The 25170-nt window shown below is 36.1% G+C and overlaps 2 protein-coding genes across 5 annotated transcripts in view; one reads left to right on the forward strand and one right to left on the reverse strand.

Moving 5' to 3' along the window:
• Positions 1-1488: 1488 nt before the first annotated feature.
• LOC127432548 (annexin A4-like) lies at positions 1489-15597 on the reverse strand. Its single transcript, XM_051683756.1, has 13 exons — positions 15436-15597; positions 12915-12975; positions 12361-12448; positions 9519-9613; positions 7889-8002; positions 7601-7691; positions 6726-6805; positions 6523-6579; positions 4831-4924; positions 4006-4101; positions 3859-3917; positions 3624-3746; positions 1489-3045 (listed from the first exon to the last, which is right to left on the reverse strand). Exons 2-13 carry the CDS (start codon positions 12921-12923, stop codon positions 2986-2988), a joined length of 966 nt encoding a protein of 321 aa, XP_051539716.1. The 5' UTR covers positions 12924-12975; positions 15436-15597; the 3' UTR covers positions 1489-2985.
• Positions 15598-17769: 2172 nt separating this feature from the next.
• The window catches only part of LOC127432492 (AP2-associated protein kinase 1-like), a 52349-nt gene continuing 44948 nt past the window's right edge, over positions 17770-25170 (forward strand). For all 4 annotated transcript variants that reach the window (XM_051683620.1, XM_051683621.1, XM_051683622.1 and 1 more), the window contains exon 1: positions 17770-18756. In XM_051683620.1, coding sequence (XP_051539580.1) covers positions 18591-18756 — 166 coding nt within the window. In that variant the 5' untranslated portion in view covers positions 17770-18590. The remainder of the gene's footprint in view (positions 18757-25170) is intronic.

Below are 25170 nucleotides of genomic sequence, written 5' to 3' on the forward strand. Positions count from 1 at the left end.
CAGTTTTGGTTTTATTAACACTACATCTTCAGCATCTGCCAGCACAAACAGGCAGCTGAAACCTTATCTCTGTTTGTCAGACATATTACCCATCATTCCATTCAAACCCCAATGACCTTCTTTTTTCCAATTAACATAAAAAGAGATATTAGGCCATTCGCTTTCATTTGCATCTTTTTCGTTGCATCTTTCCTCCTTTGTTGCATATTTACGTCTACGTTTCTTGTTACTCTGAAGAAAGTATTAAGCGTTTGGAATGACATGAGAGTGAGTAAATGATGACAGAATAATTTTCTTTTGTGTGTGTGAACTATCCTCATAAGGAAAACCTAAACTATTAAATCACACCGAAAACTGACTGTAGGCAGGATATGTGTTTGAAGATAAGGTTTTGGAGAGTAGCATTTGCTGTTAATTTTTGGTTCTGTAATTTATTTGATGGTTTGCAGACAAGCCAGTAGTTTTGACATTATGGACTCTGGCCTCAGGGACCAATCACAATTTTATACACACGGAAATCCACTTTTTTAAAATCACGCAAACTGACAAGCATGAACAACAACAACAAAAATGCATAAAAAAATTGCATCGCCTGAAGTTATGGAGATGTATTTATGCTGTGGCCCCTCATTAACCTGTCATAGCTGGTGTGTAACATTCATTCCAACTTTCTCATAATGTTGTGAGCCACTCCGGCAGAATGCGAATGAAGACTCTGATAGCAGCAAACAACTTGGTACAACCTCAAGACTATTACAAATTAACCGTTCATGTAATACCACTGAGTTGAGATTTTTTTTTACAACCTCACTTTATTTTGGATCAACTACAGTATGCTACCATAATTTAAAGAATTGCTCTCTGACAATTTTGTGGATGGATAGAAAAATGACATAAAAAATTGCATTGTGTTCCATTGCATAACCTTTAACAAGCAACAATAAAAGCCCTTGATATATATATAAGCCAAACTGCAAAATTGCTACCCATTTCAGTCCATTTGTGGTACTATAAAAACCTTCAAAAACCTTAGAAAATGAACAACACAACTATGCAGGCCCTGACCATTTACCATAAAACACAAATCTAACTCTTAATATTGAGATAAACACGGTTAGATCAAAAATATCAACTCAATTCCACTCGAGACTGAAATTTCCAACATACACACAAATTTGTTGGCTGGCATTATCTGCGTGTAACTGGCGCTTTCCACGAATACGGTACAAATTGGTGTCCAAGTACTTCTTTTAAAGCAATAAAGGCACAAATCCTATATTTTTTTAGGCAGAGAACTATTCGATTTATTACACAAACTTTTATTTAACATAAAACTCACACATGCCATTCTTTCTTTAAAACTGTGATTTTGGCCTACTCCACCGCAGCTGTAGAGTTGTATGACTATTATCTGATTTTATTAAACAAAATAAAAAAAAAACAAAAAACCAAAATGTTCACCTCTAGAAAATAACACAATCACACAAATAATTTTTATTATTTTTTTTACTGTATTCAGGTTTGCACAGATTGTAAACCTCATAAGATATATCAAACTCAATGTATAAAATGGACATACAACACTTTCTGAAGGTTGAGCTCTTACTTTGACCCTTTGTTGTAAAAGAAAAAAAAAAAGACTGATATTTTTAAGAGTTTCAAGGCAGATTTTGTGCCTGATGAAAACTGACAGCAGCGCTCTGCTTCATGCAAGACAGAAAGTGCAAGGAATGAAAAGGTTCTCACCACCAAATAATCCATTGACAGCTCCACTTGTATAACCCTGTGACTGATGGCCAAGGGCCAAAAAGTATGTGCACAGCACCACTTAGTGGTAAGTGTCAATAAACTCTGCTTTTTGTCAGTTATTTTTTCCATAATTCTCAGAGAAGCCCAGTCCACTTGCTGTTCAGTTTAAGGGATAGTTCAGCCAAAACTGAAAATTCTCTCATCATTTACTCACCCTCATGCCATACCAGATGTATATGACTTTCTTTCGTCTGCGGAGCACAAACTGAAGATTTTTATAAGAATATATCTGTAGGTCCCCACAATGCAAGTGAATGGTGACCCAACATTTTGAAGCTCCAAAATGCACAAAGGCAGAGAAACAAAATCAATGGGTGAGAACCAGATCAATATTTAAGTCCTTTTTATTATCAATCTCCACTTTCACTTTCACCTTCTTCTTTTGTTTTTGGCAATTCACATTATTTGTGCATACTGCCACCTTCTGGGCAGGGAGAAGAATTTATAGGACTTAAATATTGATCTGTTTCTCACACACACCAATCAAATTGCTTCTGAAGGTTTAAACACTGTAGTCATGTGGATTACTTTTATGCTCCATTTATGTTCTTTTTGGAGCTTCAAAGATTTGGTCACCATTCACTTGCATTGTATGGACCTACAGAGCTGAGATATTCTTCAAAAAATCTTTATCTTGTGTTTGGAAGAAGAAAGTCATACACATCTGGAATGGCATGAGGGTGAGTAAATTGTCAGAGAAAGAATTTTCATTTTTGGGAACTATTCCTTGAATGCACATATCTTGTAAAACCTCTAATCCAATAAAATAAAGACTACAGTAGATCTGATATGCTTGTGAAACCGACCATGAGCAATTACTCTAATTTAACCAAGTAAACATTGTTGTACCATTAAACAAACTGTATTCTGAGTAATTAAAGAAATTACTGGGATTAGAAAAGTATCCAGCAAGACAAAAAAAAAAAAAAAAGTAAATACGGGTCAATATGGGCTTTTATTTATTTGACAAACTCTAAGATGTGCCCTTCTATAAAAGAGTCTCATAAATTTTAAGGCAATAAAAAAAAATTTACGGTTAAAGTTTAAAAAACCTGTTTAAAACATTACTATTTGGTTTTAATTGTTATTACAAAGAAGGAATGTGTTTGAAATGTTGTAGGCCAATGTGTGAGATAGAGATGAACAAGACAGATGTGGCGGCCCCTCATGGCTCAGCTACTTTTCACCTCCACACAACTCCAGCAGGATTTTACGGTAATCTCCCGACGTGTCACCCTAGAAACCAAACAGAACAGGGTTTCGTGAAGGGTTTAAGACAACACATTTCACTGCCTTTGCACTGTTATGTATAACTGTGTGTGACAGATAAAACTTTGAACTTGACAAATATGTTGCTAAATATTTGTTGCGCTTAGTCCATGAATTTTAGTTTTGTGGTTGTCTATATGCTAGTGTTTTCCCCAGTAAAATGCTCCCTAGAATGAGAATGTCTCTTCTCCCCTACTATCACCCGCCACCGGCTAGCAATTGGAAGTAGTAAATCATGGCGCAAGTCTATGACATGAACTAAAGGCTACTGACTACTAAAGGGACCAACTTCCTGATGTACAATAACACAGGAATCTGTTCTCGTCAAGCTTTTTCCATTCAACAGTAAATGTAACTTTCCAAAATAATAATAAAAAATAAAAAAATACATTATAAAATAAAATGTATTAAAAATAAAAATGCACAAATATATTTTATTTCAATATTAAATAAATACTTATTTTTTTAATTATTAAATAAAAATACATTTCAAAATACATTTCAAAAAAGGACTAATGTCCTCTAATAAATCCGCTGCGTCCCACCTTTATAAAGGAGTGAAGGGTTTTTCCATACATCTTTAGAAACTCAGACTTGATGTCAAGCATGTCGATCTCAGCGCGAGACACCATGATCCTGATCAGCACGCTATCTGTGGTGCCTAAACCCTGCAGGGGCCAAGAGACAATGTGCATGAACAAGTACATACTTAAAATCATCTTTGTACTAGTTAGATTCTTTACATAGACAATAATTAGCCCAAGTGCTGTTTTATTATACCTTCATTGACTTGTAAAGCCTTTCTGCAAAAAATGCTGGTTTGTTTATCATGCATTGCACTGCAAAGTAAAAAGACATGTTTAATATGTCAGTAGGCAAATGAAAACTTGATTAGTAAACTGAATGACTGCAATGCTCACAACAGACCTATTGCCAGAAAAACGTCCTCCAAACAGCCAGACATCTCTCTTTTAATGCTGTCTTGAATGCTCCGACCAGCAATTTTCTGATACTCTTTAAACACTGCAAAATGAAAAGTGAGTGAAAATGGCTGGAATTGAATCCTAGCACACTGCTTTTTGCATACTGCACAGTATAAAATTTATACTGCCTAATACTTTTTAGGCAAGTAGTATGCTTAATACAGCAAATGTTGTACAGGTATCATTTTCAGAAACAAAAACAGTTTTCTATTACTCGGCTGAAATAGTGTGGTAGTATGCTATTCTTGTTTTTGGGGGGGGGGGGATTTTCCCCCCTTTTTCACCCAGTTTGGAATGTCCTATCCCCCAGTGTGTGGAGGCTTCACACCATCCACCTCACAACGCGCCCCACTGAAAGCAAACCACGTTATAGTGACCACGAGGATGTTACCCCATGTGACTCTACCCTCCCTAGCAACCGGGCAAATTTGGTTGCTTAGGAGACCTTGCTGGAGTCACTCAGCACGCCCTGGGATTCGAACTAGCAAGCTAGAGAACTCCAGCATCTTTTACCACTGAGCTACCCAGGCCCCCTGGTAGTTTGCTATTCTGAACAAAGCCAGTCCCTTTGGATAAACTATTTACATCTATCACCACAAGGTGGAGATAATGAGTCTGCTGTATTATTCCATGGTCATTTCTCCCCCAAGCTGCTTTCTGCTCTTACATAATAAATATCACATGTGCTGATGCAGCATAAGTGTGAGAGAGGACTGATGTTATGATGTTGCTGATTACTGCAGTCGGGCCATAATGTGATTGCAGATACCTTGGATTAAGTGATTTCTGTTCCTCACACACAGCACGGTGAGGAACTTGACCTCATCCGTTCCCCAGCGAGCCTCGCCTGCCTCGTAGATGTCCTATTGGATGAGAAAAAAAATGGAGAACTTAATCTAAGCAATTCCCATTTATACACCATAAATTATTAATGAACAAAAACATGACTGCTGTGTGTCTAAGGCTGTAACCCATTGTGTATAAAGCAGTAACTGTGACAAACACCAAATACTGTATACTGAACTTCACATACTAAATAATTGCAAATGCAAATACTGGATCTACTAAAATATTGCTATTACATGTACTGAACATACTATACTGTTGAATCATTGCTTTTACATATAATGAATATACACGGACCAACATATAGATAACTGACAACTAATTTTGGGTTAAAATTAATATGAGTGTATCAAGTAAAATGTATATATTTAGATGATGTAACTCTTATTTCATTTTGTTTACATAATTTATAATGATTAACATCTACATTTTTAATTACCTTTTGGCTTTTAACAGTTTACTTAAATAGTCCTGCAGTGTGACAAATTATTATTATTATTATTATTATTTTTTTTTATGCAAATATCCCATGTAGTAATTAATATGGGCAGGAAGGCAGAAACAGGAAGCTTATAATTTAAAAAATTACTTGCATTAATTCTTCTGTTAAAATGTGTATTTTCTGAGCTGTAAAGTTTAAAGGAATAGTTCACAAATGAAAATTCTCTCATCATTTACTCACCCTCATGCCATCCCAGATGTGTATGACTTTCTTTCTTCAGCAGAACACAAACCAAGTTTTTTAGAAAAATATCTCAGCTCTGTAGGTCCATACAATGCAAGTGAATGGTGACCAGAACTTTGTAACTCAAAAAAAAAAAAAAAAAAAACACAAAGAAAACATCCATATCTACAGAAGTGATACAATAGGTGTGGGTGAGAAACAGAACAATATTTAATCCTTTTTTATACTAAATCTACACTTTAACTTTCAGATGTGAAAGTGAAACTAAACAGCCGCCACATTTGACTTTAAGATGTAAAAGTGAAAGTGGAGATTTAGATTAAAAAGGACTTAAATTTTGATCCGTTTCTCACTCACAACTATTATATCGCTTCTGTATATATGGATTTAACCACTGGAGTATTATGGATTACCTCTATGTTGTCTTTATGTGATTTTTGGCTACAAATGTCTGATCACCATTCACTTGCATTGTATGAACCTACAGAGCGGAGATATTCTTATAAAAATCTTTGCGTTCTGCTGAAGAAAGAAAGTCATACACATCTGGAGTGGCATGAGGATGAGTAAATGAGAATTTTCATTTTTGGGTGAACTATCCCTTTAAGGGTTTACAGCGTTACGTTAGGTCAGCGAAGTTGTAAAATTAGATATAACTCTACACAGAAAAGGTTAGTAAGTGATTTTATCACACTAAAATCATGTTAACATGGATACGGTTTACTTCTTGTGGCTATACTTTTGAAACTTGAGTATTTTAAATGTAAGTGCCTCACTGTAACCCAGATTTTTGCTTTTATTTTGAAAGAAAAGGAAGGTTGATGTTAATTTTTGTGGTAATCAATATTATGCCACAAAGGCTGATGACTAAACCTAATTTGTATCGAACCCGGAATATTCCTTTCACATTTAATCCATGAAAATCCTCACCTTTGCATCCTGGACAGCCTGAGCCTCATCTACCTTGGTGCTCTCGTCACGCCCAGCCTATAATCAAAGCAGAAATAAATATATAAGATCTACTTTGCCAACTATGGATGACATCTGCACTGGCCGAACACTGTGGACAGCAAAGGTTTGCATAACAAAAAGATATAAAAGGGAGATTAACAAAGGATGTTTTATTTGTTTACCGTGAGTAGAGAGACCAAGACCCTTTGGAACATTCCAGAAGTGTCACCGCAAACATCGTCCTCAAGACTCTTGCTGTATTCTGTGATGATGTTATCAGAAAAAGAATACAGAACAAAAACAGTAGGGAGAGCTCAATATTCAAACAATGTTGCATTGTGCAAAAGATAATGTGACATCTTCAGTTTTTATATGTAACAGTTGTTAAGATGTGTGACAAGGTTCTTTAACAAGCATCAATAAAACTGTTGTTTTCCAGTAAAAATATCTATCCTTTAAACAAGAACTGAGGAACTAAATTGTGTTACATAATAACACTTATATACACAGAAAATAGAATAAATCTTGAATTAAAAGGAATAGTTCACCTAAAACTTCCTTCATTTACTCACCCTCATGCCATCCCAGATGTGCATGTCTTTCTTTCTTCTGCTGAACACAAATATTTACAGGTGTGGGTGAGAAACAGATCAATATTCAAGTCCTTTTTTGACTATAAATCTCCACTTTCACTTTTGTTTTTGCCAATTCGCATTCTTCATGCATAATGCCACTTACTGGGCAGGGAGGAGAATATTGACAAATATTGATCTGTTTCTCACCCACACCTTTCATATTGCTTCTGAAAACATGAATTTAACAATGAAGTCATATGGATTACTTTTATGCTGCCATTGTGTGCTTTTTTTTTTTAAGCTTCAAAATTTTAGACCCTGTTGACTTGCATTGTGAGGACCTACAGAGTTGAGATTTTCTTCTAAAAATCTTTGTGTTCTGCAGAAGATAGAAAGTCATACACATCTGGGATGGCATGAGTGTAAGTAAATGATGAGAGACTTTTCATTTTTGGGCATATTTTTTGCAGTGTCGCATGTACCTTTCTTGTAAGTAGCGACAATGTCCTTAATCTCACTATTGGTTCTGGAGGCCAGGATGTCAATAAGACATGCCTCCTCTGTCCCTGCACCCTAGAGACGAAAAGAAAATGAAGAATCGCTCCGGCTTTGCCAAAATAATCAATCATAATTAATCTAAAGCCAATGTAAGACTGAAAGAGTGTTGGAAACATGTTTGAAAACGGTCATTATTTTTTGCAATTTCTGTATGGGGAGCTTACTTAGCATTTTTTTTCTCGTCTGTCAGAGCGTTGCAGTTCCTCACTAACCTTGATGGCGTTTCTCAGTTCATATGCATCATACACCGGAGCTGGCATCATCAAACCAACCACAACCTTCTCAAAGTTTCCAGTAAGCTCTGACTTAAAGTTATCAAGCAGTTCCTGCATGGACATTTAAAATGAAGGTGTTATTTATCACATGGAAAAACGTCTTGGGTTATTTTCAGAATGTAATACTAGCTTACTATTTACTGTATATATATTGCCTACTATTCTTTAAAAATAGCAAGTGGACCAGTAAAAGTTATTCCACGCATTTCAAATAGTATGCTACATTGTTGTCATTGCATGCAAGGGAGTTATTTTGCCTTTTGAAAATTTAATTTGTGTAAAAATGACAGTCAAGAAATATGTTAAAAAGTATGTCTGTGGCTGTAAATATGGTTGTGATTATTCCTAGTTTATTCAGCACACTGGAATTGAAAGGCCAGGTAATGCACATCCATGCAGTGTCCTCTGTTGTATACTGCTCATTTAGGCAAATGTATTAGGTCATTCAGGTTCAATGCATACAGACAATTTGCATAAGGTGTACAGTATGCTTACTGCATACAGTAGCACCATACATTGGTACTATTTCTGCAGTACACTATTCCGAACATAGCCACACCCAAACCCAGACATAAGCCTAATGTGAGAATATTTCTTCTTAGATATATTCATTAATGCATCACAAGTAAATGTTTACATTTATGCAAATCAAATATGAAAGATGGAAAAAGAAACCAATGGATTTGGTGTTGGATAATAAGGGTTATGTTGAAACACCAGACCAAAACTGTAATTTCTGATGCAACTTTCCAGTGGGTGCGGTACTGCTCATTGTAGCTCTGTACTTTACAGAGAGTATCCATTCAAAGACCGTCATGTACGCTGTCCAGACCTTCCCCCACGATGACTCACTCTTTCTTACAAAACACAGCAACAGGGCAGTCTGCAGTCAATAAAAGTTTCCACCAATGCTAGCAAGACCTGACCATGACTTTTATTGACAGTTTCATTCACTTAGTTACATTATGGTCACTATGTCACTGTATAAAGAGGGTTTACACATTAATAGAGAGCAACCACAAGAAAGCACCAGTACATAAAATCAATGCTGGCTGTGAGATATAAGCCAAGACAAAACACATCAGTCTTTTTACTCATCCTCTGTAATGATAACAGTCATAAAGCAGGAATGTCTCCTAAGAGAAACATGGACTCATTGTGTACATTTACATGAAGCGTTAATGATTGAAGCCAGTCGAGAGCATCTGTTATCAGTGATACACAATCTCCCTTGTCCGCACCTTCGTACCAGCGACAGAATCATTAAGACCTGTCAACAGTTATCACTTGCAAACCATATGTTTTATGTAAATAAAACCAGAAGGTTCCTCGTGTCGTCCCTGCCATTAGGACCTTTCGCAAAGATAAGAATGTGGAGACAAGCTTCCCTAGTTTCAACAGATAAAATGTTGTTTTGATAAAGGCTGAGATCTGTTAATATCAGCTGTTTATTACGAAGCCACAGTTCTGACTTTCAGAAAATCGCTCACTGCCAGTGTCATCAACTTTTAGTAAGACAGAGGGTAAAGTATCTAAAAAAAAAAAAAAAAAAAAAAAGGTATGTTACCTTTCCCACAGACTGTTTGAAAGCCTCTTTGATTTTCTGCCTTTGTGCAATAGTGCGATGAGCAAGGATCTCGATGATAGTTGCCTCATTTGTGCCTGAAAGAAATGAACTTTCAGTTAAAGGACTAGTTCAGCCAAAAAGTACAATTCTGTTATCATTTATTCAGTAAAGAGAGCGGTGACTGACGCCAACATTCTGCCTTACATCGTCTTTTGTGTTCCATAAAATAAAGAAGATCATATGAGTTTGGAAACGATATGAGGGTAAGTAAATGAAGACGATTCAAAATGAATTTGAATTTTAGGGTGAACTATCCCTTTAATGCCCCAGGCTTTTTCACATGATTACTTCACATCATTGATTGCATAACTGCATAAGATTGTTTCATTCTTTGCATTGAATTTACATTTATGCCACTTTTGTAATAATGTACCTTAAATATATTATGAAAAATCACATGGAGTTGACTCATAATACACTTGTTTACTCCCATACAGACAGGCCTGTGTCTCACAGTATCGGTTTGTGTGCGATTCCTGTTTTCGTAATGCGTCTCACACTGAAATCAGCTGAAGTTCATTACACTAGAAATTACTAAATCTCAATTGGCTGCATTCCACCATGCCAAGATTTACTCCAACGACACTTCATTACTTCAAGGGAAAAATGCCAGAGAATCAACTTCTACTTTGCATTGGACCACAGCCCAATTGAGCCGCAGGTTGCAGTTTAACTGGAAATGGAAATGTGATTTAGTTCTCTGGTCTGAATGGTAAAATATTTAGATGCAGAAACTACGGCTTAGTTACTCAAAGGGGCTGAAATCAGTGATAGATTTTTTTTATTTATATATATATATATACACACAATACTGTGCAAATGTTTTAGGCACTGGTGAAAAATGTTGCTTAAATAGTTTTAATTTACCAATTAATGTCATGCTAAGTCCAGTAAACATAAAAAAGCTAAATCAATATTTGATGGGACCACCTTTGCCTTCAAAACAGCACACATTCTCCTAGGTACACCTGGACACAGTTTTTCTTGGTTGTTCGCAGACAGGATGTTCCAAGCTTCTTGGAGAATTCGCCACAGTTCTTCTATCTATTTAGGCTGTCTCAATTGCTTCTGTCTCTTTATGTAATACCAGACTGACATGATGTTCAGTGGGGGGCTTTGTGGGGGCCATGACATCTGTTGCAGGGCTCCCTGTTCTTCTATTCTAATCTATTCTATTTACAAAAGTAGTGTTTGGGAGTCTAAAATGTATATTTCCTATTGACACACTAAAGCTGAAGATATACATAACTATCTTAACATAAATCGTCTGTGCCTAAGACTTTTGCACAGTACTGTATATAATTCTAAATATTAGATATGTATTTTTAAATAGTATTTTTTTATTTTATTTTACTTTACAGGTACATACATCTGAGGCATTTTTTAACCTTTATGAGTGCACATTTTTTCTAACCATATATTATAAGCAAAGGCCATGCCTTACATTTATTTCTTTAAATTAATCATTTAATCTAAATACATTTTTAATCTGAAAAAATTATGGCTGTTATCTATATTCCAGTGGTTGTCACCTGGTTTTGCTTCAGTACCCAGATTTTGCATTGGGCATTAAATGGCGACCCAACATAAACCTGTATTTAATGTAGCCTGGGTCACATTTTCTTTCATCTTGAATAGTTTTACTCATGGTTTTCAAGTAGTGGGGCATGTATCAAGTGTTGCTGATGTCATAATAATACTAAATTATAATAATAATAATAATAAATTAAAGAATTTGTTATGAAACAAGTAGCCTATTCACATTTAGAAACTTAAACCACAACTGCCACAGCTGTAATTAAAATGAGGTCTAATAGATTCTACCTAATAGATTAAGATTATTTAATATGAAACTATAACATTTTAGTCAAAATACAACAGTTACTGTTACTACTGTAATAAATTTACTACTGTAAAATTAATTTTAGTAAGAAAAAAAAAACTTTTTTGGCACATAGCTCTTCCTCCTCATTGCTGTTAATGTCAGAACTGTCTACTTTTGAAGATGTTTGACTTCCTCCACAGCACTTCAAAAGATTTTAACTGGAATTCAAATGAATCAGTTTTTTTGGTCTGCGTTACGATATTGAGGGAAGACCCGTTGACGTGCGTGCACCCCAGTGATACAGTAGGTTAGAGCAGAGCAGATCGAAAACATATTTAGTGTGTATAAAGCAACAAACGCAAGATTATCATAAAATTTGCCTTTTAATGGACGGAGAACCACGGCATTGTTCTTTCCCTGCCGTCCGCGGCTCTATCCGAACAGACCTGCGACCCACCAGTTGAGAAACACTGCTATATTCAACATCAAACACAAAAGTATATTGCACAAGATATCATAAAGCACTTGCTAGAATACATAACTGGCAAGTCAAAATGTAAAATTATACAGCTCTTTACTGCTGACCATTTGTCATTGGGAGCATTTTCTTGTTGTTCAGAGTTTTCAGAAAATACATTATATTAGCTATATACCAGATTATAAATATAAATATATAGACATGTGACAGTTCTTGGACAGTTCTTGGTCACTAAACAATGCTAGAAAGGACTAGAACAGAATAATATATAAAATGTTAGATAATGAATAAAATAAAAAGTTAAATATCTGGGGCATTTTTCTCACTATAAGCTGTATTTTTGACCTTAGCACTTAAGGGTGTGAACTTTATGGGTTAGGCTACTAATGCAGTGCCATTAGGTGAAAGAAAGAAAAAGAGGACAAAATAAAGGACAAAATCTAATCTTGAAGTCCATTTTGACTTGTCTGATCATTTACCTGCTCCTTTCATAGCGCTATAGATTTTCTGGGCATCTTCCTCTGGTTTGAAGTCTGATGCCTCAGTCACAGTTCCACGGTCACCCAACTACAGCAAAACAAACAGACAACAGCACTCTATCCACACTGTAAACACTCAGTGTAAACCTAAACCTATAAATTTAGAGCTGTTGTCACAGTGTTATTTGTAAATTTGCATATTTGTAAGCTCAAATTGTGTCAGAGTGTGTGACTTGTCCTAAAATGTAAATGTAACGTATCAGTTATATTTTAGTACTCGTATGCATCTCTAAAGAACCACGCAAAAGCAAAAGTGGGGTACAAAAAAAGAGAAATTAACCTTCATTTGATTTAAGAAGTCTGTGATATTAATACAATACAATAAATTGCCTTCGAATTTGCAAAAAGTTTGCATAACATAATTGTTTCAGATGAACTCATGCAAATAGTATATATTATAATGAGGATAATGATTTCCACAAGTGACCACACTTTATGTAAAATGTACAATTAGATAAAGAATTCTCTCTTTAGACTCAAAATAATTCTCTTACCGCTGCCATTGTAAAAGAGAGAAGGTCTCTGGAGAAATCTGGAGATGAAGAGTTAAAAATGCTAGAGGCAAAAAAAAAGAAAGAAAAAAAAAAGAAAGGGTTTTAATAATAATAAACATTTATGTATACATATGTTAAGCCCTTGGGCAGCCATGCATGTACAACACAAATGCATTTTCAAACTGTCAAAGATGAAAGTATTTTTTAATCAATTTATATGATCTAAACTTGCCCTACCGAGATCAGCAACGTGACAGAAAGACATGACTATAGTCATTATCTTTTCCTGTTATCTCTTTGACAAAACAGACTAGTTTGCCTGGCATTTATTCTACACTGTAATGTCTGTAATTTTAACGGTAAAAGACAGAAAAAAAGTTAATTGATTAACGAATATTAACTGTAAATTATACAGTAAATTTTTTAAAATATATTTTAAAAGACAACAAATTAGTTTTTACAATAACATTTTGTAAAAATGACATTAAGAGTTTCCTGTATAATTATGTTTAACAAGAGAGTACATGTACTTTTTACAGTAAAAAATTGTTAAAATTCCAGTAAAAACAATAATCGGGCGTTTCCGCAATTCCCTGCATGACCCGTCATATTTCATTATATTTTATGGGAATAATTATGTTTCTTCTTATTTTTAATATCAGTTATGTATATTGGGGTGTTATGTTTTATATTTGATGTAATTTAGTTAATGTTTACTGCATTATTTTAATTTCACATGTGTTAACACTGATGGTGTTTAGTGTTTGTGTGAGTGACACTGAGCACTGTCTCTACATGTTTATTGGTCATTGCTCCAGGAAAAGCCACTGTTGGTGAACTTCATGTCATCATGTGCTCTTCTGTCATTTTTACAGTGATTAACAATACCTCATAAAGTAAAAAGCAGATTTTTACAGTTTCAGAAGGTTAATAAGAAGTTTGACAGGTTTTTTTAATGTAAATTTAACAGATTTTTTTTTTTTACAGTGCCATCATGGTCATGTAAATTACAACAGTTTTAAATAGTAACATTTACAGGTTGTTCTGTAAAGTTGTTTACATTTTTTACTGTATTTTCTACATAATTATTCTGACAACCACAGCTGGCAGTTTTTTTTTTTTTGTAAAACAACAGAATGTTTTTTTTTTTTTACAGTGTAGTGAAACATAGTAAGGAGAGAGCCTTTACATTATAACAGGTGAAACTGTTAAATAAATAACGCCTCTGAATGCCATTAGCAAACTGGATACTTCACTATTCAACTCATTAAGCAGAAGAGACCGGTAATTAACAGCCTTCTGCTCAGTATCAGCTTTCCTTTTCAAACAATCCGCTTAATACCTCTTTCTACCTCTCAAAAATAGACATCATTTAAAATGCAGAGACATCTTACAGTCTCTCAATTTTCACTTCATTGTATTCTACACGATCAGGGGCCCAATGAATACACAGAGCATCATTTAAAGGTCTCTTAGTAATTTATGTGCATGCAACATATGTTTTTACATTTAAAGAGCCCTGTTGACACTATATTTGTCTCTACTATAATACATGCTGTGGAACATACAGTTTTTGAAACATACCTAGAGATTCACTCAACACATTTCAATCATGTTTCATACTTAGCTTTTCTTTGTGCAGTTTCAATATCTACCCAGTAGGCTACCCACCAATGTAACCCACCAATTGTGAGTACACAGGAGAAAGTATTGGTTTCTCTTTCACAAAGAGACTAAATGGAGTTCTCAGTTATGATTTAAGTATAAACTTGGTATAAAAGTATAACATTTCCTTAGGAGACATAAAACAGAGGCAGTCTATAGCAAGAGCATAGAGCTATACAATTAATGTAGATGGCATAGCTCAAATAATTTGCTCTTGGCAGAACTTGATTTGAAATGCTTGATCTCATACTGCAAATTTGACCTGGAGATCTCTTCTGAAACTCTAGAGGAGATACCTGTGAGATAACAAGTGCTTTCCAGTGAGGAAACACATCTGAGATTAAAGAGATCTCATTTGGGATTTTCCTTTGCTTTTTGGTATTCTTCCACCAGACCATTTTATATTAGGCTAAATGCTGGGGTGCTGGTCAGTGCTGTTCCTTTTGAATCCTTTTGAAGTCAACGACATATGAGGCATATTTGCAAAACAATGTGGTTTAAATTAATTTGCCATGCAAAGCAATATGACCCATCATTGTTTTATTATAAAAGCAGCATATAAGAGGGATCGTGTTGAGAATCGTCACGTGACGGAATATGGGAGTTCATTATTTCGCAAAACGCTAATGCGAAAATAATTGTTACATTTTTCAAACAAGTTGTTACAATCCACGGTAGCCTTTAATTTGCATGACGTCATATTAATACTAGGCTCCTCGTCTGTTTAATCATGGGTAAAAAAAATTATAATAATGCAATTAAATCATTTTGTTAAGGAGCGGATGGAGGAGCGAATAAAGCGATCGAAAAGTTTTTGTCTTATAATAATAAACGCGGTCTTAGTTTAATATCTTACCTACTGAACCGCTGAATTCAGACAGAAAGACAACACCCGTTGAGTTGAATGGATGCGTTGGTCTGCGGGAATGTGTCGGACTTTTGTTGCCAACTTTAGCGGGCGTTGTCCTGAGTGGACTGAATCTCGTTACAGTTCCTCATTTTCGACTCCTCCTCTATTTTACTCAAATAGATGAGTGACTGAACAGTTCATAACCTTCGGGCCAGTGCGGTAAAACTAGTCAAATATTGACAGACTGATTTTTCCTCAGATATGACTGTTTACCAAATGCATACTTGGGACTCTGTTCTACTGAAGAAGTCTGTTGTCTATATGTATAATACATTTGAAAAGTTTCCTTCTGTACCTTTTGTTGTAAACTTTGTTCAAAGTGTATAGAGGATTTTAAAAGTAAAGGTTACTTTTGTATGCCTAATAGCAGGTTGCAGAAATGTATAGAATCAGAATAAAGGGATAGTTCACCCAAAAATGAAAATTATCTTATCATTTACACCAATTGTGGGGTAAAAGGCCACATCACCACTTAAAAAAATTAATAAAAAAATCTATCTGTCTATCTGTCTGTCTGTCTGTCTGTCTGTCTAAATACTTATAGTACACCGAAGAGACAATACAGAAAATAAAGAAGGTGAAATAAACAAAGAAAAGAAAAGAGTGCGCAAAATAAAGATAAGTGTAAAAAGGACATGTAAATAAAATAAAATAAAATAAATAATAATATCAATATAGCTGCAAGCAGCGATGATGGGCCCAAGCACCATGGGTCCATTTCCACCCAGTGGCCTCTGGAAAACAATGCAAGGTGGACTCATACATTTGGCATTTGACATTATTCTAAACAATTCTGAAGCAATTTGGGTAAATATAAGAGTACTATTTTAAAGTCTGTTGTAAGAGCCAAACTTCCTGCTGCCAGGTGGTGGCGCTATGACTATGACCCTAAATAGTCACATCCATGTGATTATCCCCCAAGACTAAACATACATCTCAATTTGTATCTAAATAACACATTGCACACAGAAGATATGCGACACTTCCTGTTTCCCAATTTTCGCCATTAATTGAATGCCTTGCCATGGCAACACCATTCAATATATCAAAAATCTATTCACAAATTAGCATCTTCAATGTCTTGGCATAATATTGTCTAAATGTGGTGACAGTCTCATGAATCCCCTAGGAGTATTTAAAAGTTCAGAGACTGCAATATTCAAAAAAATCCAAAATGGCCGACTTCCTGTTGGGCGGAGCTAATAACTAAAATTATGAAAGTTGTCTGGCTTGATGAGAACTATATATATACCAATTCTGGTGACTATAGGTGAAAATGGTGGTGCTACAGAGGCTGTTTTACACGCCCATTTTAAAGGGGGTTCTACAGAGCCCCCCCCCCCCCCCCCGCATGCCCATGCCTGAACTTTTGCCCAGCCCTAATGGCCAACGACTCTGTGTGTGCAAAATTTCATGAAATTTTAAGCATGCCAAGTGCCTCAAAATCACCCAAATATAGGAAGAAATGAATAATAAAAATTAATGTGATATACAGTATTTAAGATATCAAATATCCCTTGTCAATTTTACATCAGCAGTGTCTTAACATTATTCTAAATAATTTTGAAGAAATTAATGTAAATATAAGAGGGCTATTTCAAAGTCTGTTAAAAGTGCCATACTTCCTGCTGCCAGTTGGTGGCACTATGACCGTGACTCATTTTAGCCGCTTCTACGTAATCAGCCCCCATTACCAAACATACAGCTGAATTTTCATCAAAATCACACTATGCACACAGAAGATATAAGGCACTTCCTGTTTCTTATTTTTAGCCATGAATTTATTGCTTCACCATGGTGACACCTTTCAAAATATAAAAAAATCCCACTGCAATTTAGCATCTACAATGTCTTGGCATGATGTTGCACACATTTGGTGCCAGTCACATGAATCCTCTAGGAGGAGTATTTAAAAGTTCAGAGCCTGCGATTTTCAGAAAATCAAAAATGTCCGACTTCCTGTTGGGCGAGCTACTGACAGAAAGTATGAAAGTTTTTCGGCTTGATGAGAACAATATATGCACCAAGTTTGGTGACTAGGTGAAAATGGGGGTGCTACAGAGACCCCGTTACATGCCCATTTTCAAGGGGGCACTACAGAGCCCAGCCCTGCAACTTTGCTCTGATGTGTGTGCAAAATTTCAAGAGTTTTCACGCACTTTCAGTGCTTGGGTCCTACTAAAATAAAATATATAATTTAATTCATGTCGATAAAAAAAAAGACTTTTATTGTAGTTTTTACAGCACTGGTTTCTATGTTCACTCTTCCGGCGTGTTTTCCGGTTAGCTGGCGCATCTGCAGCATCTGAAGCCGCAGACGGGACTCGCCATGAATAACACGCTCATTTCTGCCTGAATTTGATTCTCTCCGCTTAAATCATACCGCATCCGTTCACCGTTCACCGGCAGGACTCTGACGCGCGGATGAAACGTTTCACGAGCCTGTGCGGTTTTAGCAGGAATGCTAGCGTTAGCGCCTAGCTGTCTCAGTGTTGATTATAAATTATGATATTTTCAACAAATAAGAGACTAATTTATGTGAATATGGGCGTTTAGCCCATAAAAACAGATGTTAGTCTGATTAATATCCGCATGTCATCTGTTTTTCTGTGAAAAGTGGGTGATTTTTCAGAGGTTTAAATGAACTGCACAGCTGGCTGATGATGGATGCTTTGACTTTCGTCCATCACAACAATCATTTCTGTTTACTTTACGTTTGAAGACTAAATTTACAGCTGGACCTGAATGTTTACATTGAATTGAGCTGGAATTTCATGTCAACATAGTGAAAAAGACCTAACACTTGACAACCAAATAATTCATATCGGTCCATCTGAGTAACAGTTTATAAGCTGTTTATGTATATATAGTCAAATACTTATGCTTTAATTTACTGAATATACTTATTTCCATTTATTGTTACAGTTTTCTGAAAATACGGTCCATTTTAGCTGTTTTCAGCACAATCACTGGGCTGTGAGTCCATGTTTGACAGTCACAGCTGATCTAAACCTCTGGCACCAGAAAAACCCACTACAGCTTTTTGCAAAATTGTTTTATCTGAGAGTCAGATAAACAGTAAGTGAGATCTGTGATACACCATGAAGAAGTTCTTTGACTCCCGGAGGGAGCTGGTGGGCTCTGGACCCGGTTCTGGAGGGGGAGCTGGAGGTTCTGGATCCAGCTGTGGTGTCGGTGGGAATTTCATCGGACGGGCGTTCACTGTAGGACGACACCAGGTCACTGTAGAAGAAACACTGGCAGAAGGTGGGTGGAACTAATTGTTTTATTTGTCTTTCGCTGATGCTTTTTCTCAGAGAATAACAATGTAAGCTCATTGATCACCCCTTGGAGGGCTTGAACCTACAACTAGGCTGCCCCATGGTCAACAACATAAAACTCTTTCATGGGTGAGATTATTTCAAATTGATTGGGTTCCAAACAAGATCCAAGTTTGGAACAATGAAATTATTCACATAACTGTCCTCCAGCAGAAAAGTATGGGATGGTGAACTGTGGTTAGGTCTGATTGCTCTTTTCCACAGGCAGCTTTATTTAGTGGCCTAAATGCTCTGGCTGGAAATCCCTGCTCATCTGTTGCTCTTATGAAATATCCAGCTTTGACAGATTGCTTTGATTACATTTCTCCAACTTGTAATTAGCTTTCATTTGAGCATGGGAGATGTACTCATCATTTTAATGGCACTTGCCAAGGCCAGCATCACTATCACTGTTAGTATTGCTCATATTGGGTTTTAATAAAAACTTCTAATCCTGCGGCTATGTTCACACAGGCCGAAAAAAATCAGATTTATTGGCCTATCTGACTAAAATCTGTTTAGGTTTTTGTAGTCTGAACAGTACAAAAAAACACATAAAATCTGGTTTTTACAAGTCTGATCCAAACCACATTTGTAGGTGGTTTGGAATCCGATTAAAATCAGATTTTTGTTAATGTGGCTGAGTCTGAACGGTCAGATCAAATTTCATGGGGTTTTTTCGTCATTCGTTTTGCACAATGGGTTTTTTTGTCAGGTTTTGCGACAAGAAGACATATACTGTGTTCCAAACAGCATAAATGATTCTTTCACTTGGCACTTTGAAGGGAAAACAATAATGATGGCCACACTGTAGAATCATTACAAGAGAATTTTCAATAAAAAAATGACTTAAAAAGTGAGTGTAGAATGACTGTTTAGACCAGGTAAAGTCTATGAGGGGAATAGGGTGTAGAGCTGATCTTGCTGTCTGACCCTGTTATGCCTCAATACAGGACACATCACCCACTACAGGATGATAAGCATCCTGCCAAAATTTCGGTCCAAATACGAGACTTCTCTGCTAAAACAGGACAGTTGTTAAAGGATGGTTCAACCAAAAATGAAAATTGTCTCATCATTTACTTGCCCTCATGCCATCCCAGATGTGTATGACTTACTTTCTTCTGCAGAACACAAATTTTGTTGGAAGAATATTTCAGCTCCGTTGGTCCATACAGTGCAAGTGAATGGTGACCAGAACTTTGAAGATCCGAAAAGGACAGCATAAAATTAATCCATATGACTCCAGTGGTTAAATACAAGTCTTCAGAAGCCATATGTTAGGTGATGGTGAGAAAAAGATCAACATTTAAGTCTTTTTTTTTTTTTTACTATAAATCTCCATCTTTGACCAGCCCCAAACAGTAGGTGACTGAATGTGAAAGTCACGTCCTCATAGGGCTGCACGATTATAGCAAAAATCATAATTGTCGATTATTGCCCTTGATATTGTAATCGCGATTATTAATGTCGATTAAAATATTAAATTACCGTCACGTCACAAAGTAAGCAAAGTAGCAGATTTCAATGGTGGATATGAGCTGCGCTCCAGTATTTTTTAAGCATCATTTAAGCATTAAATATTGTAATAATTTTAGGCCAAATAAAACTTATTTTAAATGGATATCTATGGTATAAAATAAATACACGATACAATGACGGTGATTCCTGAAATGTGCTATTCATGCCATATTCTTTATGTTGGCTACATCTCCAAAACAAACTTAGAACAGTTAAGCTCAATTACTTCATTGCTATTTTGTACAAATCAAATTCACATTGGCCTACTTATTAACATGACAAAACAAAACTGTTATTAGATTTAATAAATTATACACAGAAATCGAGTAACACGACAAACTCTCCCATTACAATGACTGCTGTCACTCACTGCAGGTTGACACTGTTTGAGACCTGCATTTCGACACGAGCTCAATGACGCTCTGCACAAAGTTCTGCACTCTCGCGAATGCTCTTATTACAAACAAAGCTGTCTAATCAGCATAATAATTCAATTATTTACACCGCCTCTATGCCTTGATTAGAACGGGAGCATTTTAGTTTTGTCATGTTGCTCATTTGCAGTGTATTTAACATCTATGTTCAAAGCGAGCTGTGCATTATGCAATGAATCCAAAATAATATCCAAAAAGTGCTTTTCGCTCTTGTTCTATAGCTTCTTTTCGAGTGTCAGGTGATATTTCTACAGTATTAATTTTCGTGTGCCACCACGAACAGGTGGAACATAAAGTAAGCATCTAGGCATTCAGACGGTTTAAAACTTGCGCATTAGGATCAGTTGTCATTACTGATAGGACAGAGGATTAATTTAAGCGGCTCTGATTGGCCATTGCCGTTTCATTGCTTAACGGACGTGTTAGTGATTGGTTAGAATACTCAACCGCTGCAAAAACACATTGTAAATAGAAACCATTGATGCAACAGGAGCAGACTTAAATTGAACGCTGTAATCGTCAGTTTTCACGATTACATAATCGAGGCAGCCGTAATCACGATTAATTTTTCGATTAATTGTGCAGCCCTACGTCCTCACCAGAATGTGGAATTGAAATTAAAAGTGTAGATTTACAGTAAAAAAAGGACTTAAATATTGTTCTGTTTCTCACCCACACCTATCATATTGCTTCTGAAGACATGGATTTAACCACTGGAGTCTGATGGATTACTTTTATGCTACCTTTATGTGCTTTTCAGGCCTTCAAAGTTCTGATCACCATTCACTTGTATTGTGAGGACCAACAGAGCTGAGATATTTTTCTAAAATCTTCTTTTATGTTCTGCAGAAGAAAGAAGGTCATACACATCTGGGATGGCATGAGGGTGAGCTATCCCTTTAACCCAGCAGCGACAAAAAAATCTCCCATTTTTATGCCGTTGTCTGTGATGATTGTGTTAATATTTGGATACTGCCCTAATAAAAATCATAAAAATGGCAAAACATCTATTGCTAAACACTCACGCATGGTGAACATACGCAAGTTTGGATCGCATGACAAATCGACAACTAATGTTGACGTGATAGCAAAAAGCGACTGCCGTCTGAACAGAAAAAAATATAACCTGCAGTTTAAACAGTCAGTCTAATGGGCTTTTTTTTTTTTTAGAAAAAATCAGATTTTTCCTGCAGTGTGAACAAAGCCTTAGTATTAAAATCTGATGCATATCTTGTCCACAGCAATGATACCTCAAATGTGTCCTCATTTATGGTCATTCATGAACTACATGAATATGTGTAATTTGTGTATTCTAGCATAAGAACACAAGTAATCAGCAACTGAAAACACCATTGGGCGGAGCTAATAACTATAATTATGAAAGTTGTCTGGCTTGATGAGAGCTATAAATGTACCAATTCTGGTGACTGTAGGTGAAAATGGGGGTGCTACAGAGGCTGTCTTACACGGCCATTTTAAAGGGGGAGCTACAGTGCCCCCCCAATGCCATGGCAACACATTAACAAGTTTGTTTTCAGATTCACAGCGTTGTAAAGGAAACATCTCTGTTTACTGTTTTATTTGATTGATTTGTTCTCAGATAAAAATTATAACTAAGCAAATCGTCTTTCAGGCCTGTTTTTACCTAAGACTCTTTGCAACTCAAACTCCTCTGATCTGTTTATATACCTTAGCTGCACCATATACAAAATATTAATGTCTGCATTCCAGAGATACTGTATAATTTAAACGAGGGGTCCCCAGATTATTCATTGACTGTTCAATGCTTTGCTAAATACAAAATGCGCAATTATTTTGGCCTAGATTTAGAGTATCTGATTTTAGCTGGGGGCTAAAGTCAGATCCTTGAAGAAATAGGCCTATCTGCGGCCTACTTTCCCCCCACCATTTTCCCCCTGTGCCTGCTTTGAGGAATAACACCCTTTTCTACATTATGCCGACACAGCATATTCGAGGCAGTGCAAACACACAGGTTTTGACGTATGGCTAGACACATCAGTATTGACAAGGACTGCACAGTTATGACAAAAATCATAAAAAAACAACTTTAAGCTAGTCACAGTGGGTGACAGATTTTTAAGCAAACTCATTAGGGTCCTGATCATTAAGCTTCCTTAGTGAATCATCTTTATCAAGGGCATTTTTAAAGTCCAGCCTAGCTATAACGATTCTCAGGTTGGAGATCACTGAAGGTCGACATATATCGTGATCAAATCGATGTCGGCCAGTATATTTTTTTCTTTAATTTAAATTTTTTTTTTTCATTTTAAAAAGTAACTTTTTAAAACTGTATTCAAGGGATAGTTTACCAAAAAAAATTGCTCACCCTTATGTCACCCTAAACTCATATGACTTTCTTCCGTGGAACACAAAGAAAGATATTTTAATGGAGATATGGTGTCTGTTGGTCCATACAATGCAAGTGAATGGTGACCAAAATTTCAAGCTCCAAAAAGCACTTGGAAGCAGCATAATCCATATGACTCCAGTGGTTTAATCCATGTCGTCTGAAGTGATCTAATTGGTTTTGGGTGAGAACAGACCAAAATATATCTCCTTTTTCACTATAAATCTTGACGTCAGCAGTATCCTTGACGATCACCATTTCAAGCATGATTACATGCACATGCGTCAAGCACCAGGAAATGTAATCGAGCATGAAATCATGATCGTGCCTAGAGACTGCAATGGCAAGATGTACAGTGAAGACAATTTACAGTTTGGTCTGTTCTTACCCAAAAGTGAATGGAATGCTCCAGATGACATGGATTAAACCACTGGAGTCTAAGGGATTACCTTATGCTGTCTTTATGTGCTTTTAGGAGCTTAAATGTTTTGGTCACAATTCACTTGCATTGCATGAACCTACAGACATGATACCACCATTAAAATGTCTTGGTTTGTGTTCCGCAGAAGAAAGAAAGTCATACCAGTTTGAAACAACATAAGGGTGAGTAAATGATGAGAGTTATAATATTTGGGTGAACTATTCCTTTAAGTTTTTATGCATGGTGTCACTTGCAGAATGTAAGCTTGAGGCTTTAGGCGACGTCGACACAAATTTTGGCACACATTTTTGTTCTAAAACGCATAAATGTTTCTACATTTATGCCTTTCATCCATGCTGGAACAGCATTTACCTCCAGAATGGAGATTTTCAGAAAACACTCTTTAGTACTGCATACTTTGGAAAACGATGATGTTAGGAAAGTCAAAACAGATTAGTGTCATCAGGTCAGTAAAAATAAAAAAGCACCCAAAGTCCTAGCAGCCAAATATTAATGCATTCCCAGTTTCCACCACTCTTTAGAAAAAAACATTTACTTGGTTGCACTTGGATTTGTGGGATTCATAAACTGTTTGTCATGTTTTACTGTGAAAATAACAAATGTGAATTATTTAATATGTAATGGTAAACTGTTGGAGAGGGTAACCAAAGAACCCATTTACACCTGGTATTAAGATGCGTTTCAGGTGATCCGATCATACGTGATCAGTGCTAAATACAGGTCTAAACGGGGTCTAAAATGTTTTTCAAAAACCACATACAAATGTGGTCAAAAGTGCATGTGACCGCATCGCATTTGAGGTGTAAACGCTAATCCATCCTGTATGCGTCCCGGCAGCAGCGAAGCGCCACCCCTCACCTGTCAATCAAACGCTGCACTAAAACAAGAGTTTAAACTTTGCTGGTTACAAGCGGCTTTAAAAGGACTTAACCGTCCAGTCGGTAAATTTTTAAAAGCGGATATATACACAAGCATGAGAACTTCACAGATTTTCTTCAGTGTGTCTGAGATCAACATGCAGGGATTTATGAGAAGCACGAACATCTGCAGCTCAAGTTAATACAGCTAATCCACTAAAATAACAGACAATTCTGCTTGAAATTTTGCATTTGAGATTTGATTAAATATCAGATGCATATGGGAGAAATAGCACGCCGTTTTTTTTCGTGCTTTCTTTGTCTTTTCTGATTTTGTTGCACTTTAATGTCATACAGTAACACACTGACATAGTGATTGATCTGTGTCATCATGAAACAGATTCCCTCCCCTCCAAATCCGATCACAAGTCATCACAGGACCTGACCACATGTGATCGGATCACCTGAGACCTGAGACTTAATACCATGTGTAAACAGGGTCAATGAGTGATAAAAATGAGTAAATGACAAATAAAGAATAATATAAAATGTTAATCATATTTTTATAGTTCACACCACAAATACATTTCTGTCATTATTAACTCATCCTCACGTTGTTCCAAAGCCACATGACTTTCTTCAGTAGAATTCGAAAGATGTGTAGCAGAATGTTAGTCTCAGTCACCATTCACTTTCATTGCATCTTTTTTCCATACAGTAATGGCAGGGCTCAACGCTA

This window comes from Myxocyprinus asiaticus, chromosome 42 (assembly GCF_019703515.2).
Source record: "Myxocyprinus asiaticus isolate MX2 ecotype Aquarium Trade chromosome 42, UBuf_Myxa_2, whole genome shotgun sequence".
Classification (NCBI taxonomy): domain Eukaryota; kingdom Metazoa; phylum Chordata; class Actinopteri; order Cypriniformes; family Catostomidae; genus Myxocyprinus; species Myxocyprinus asiaticus.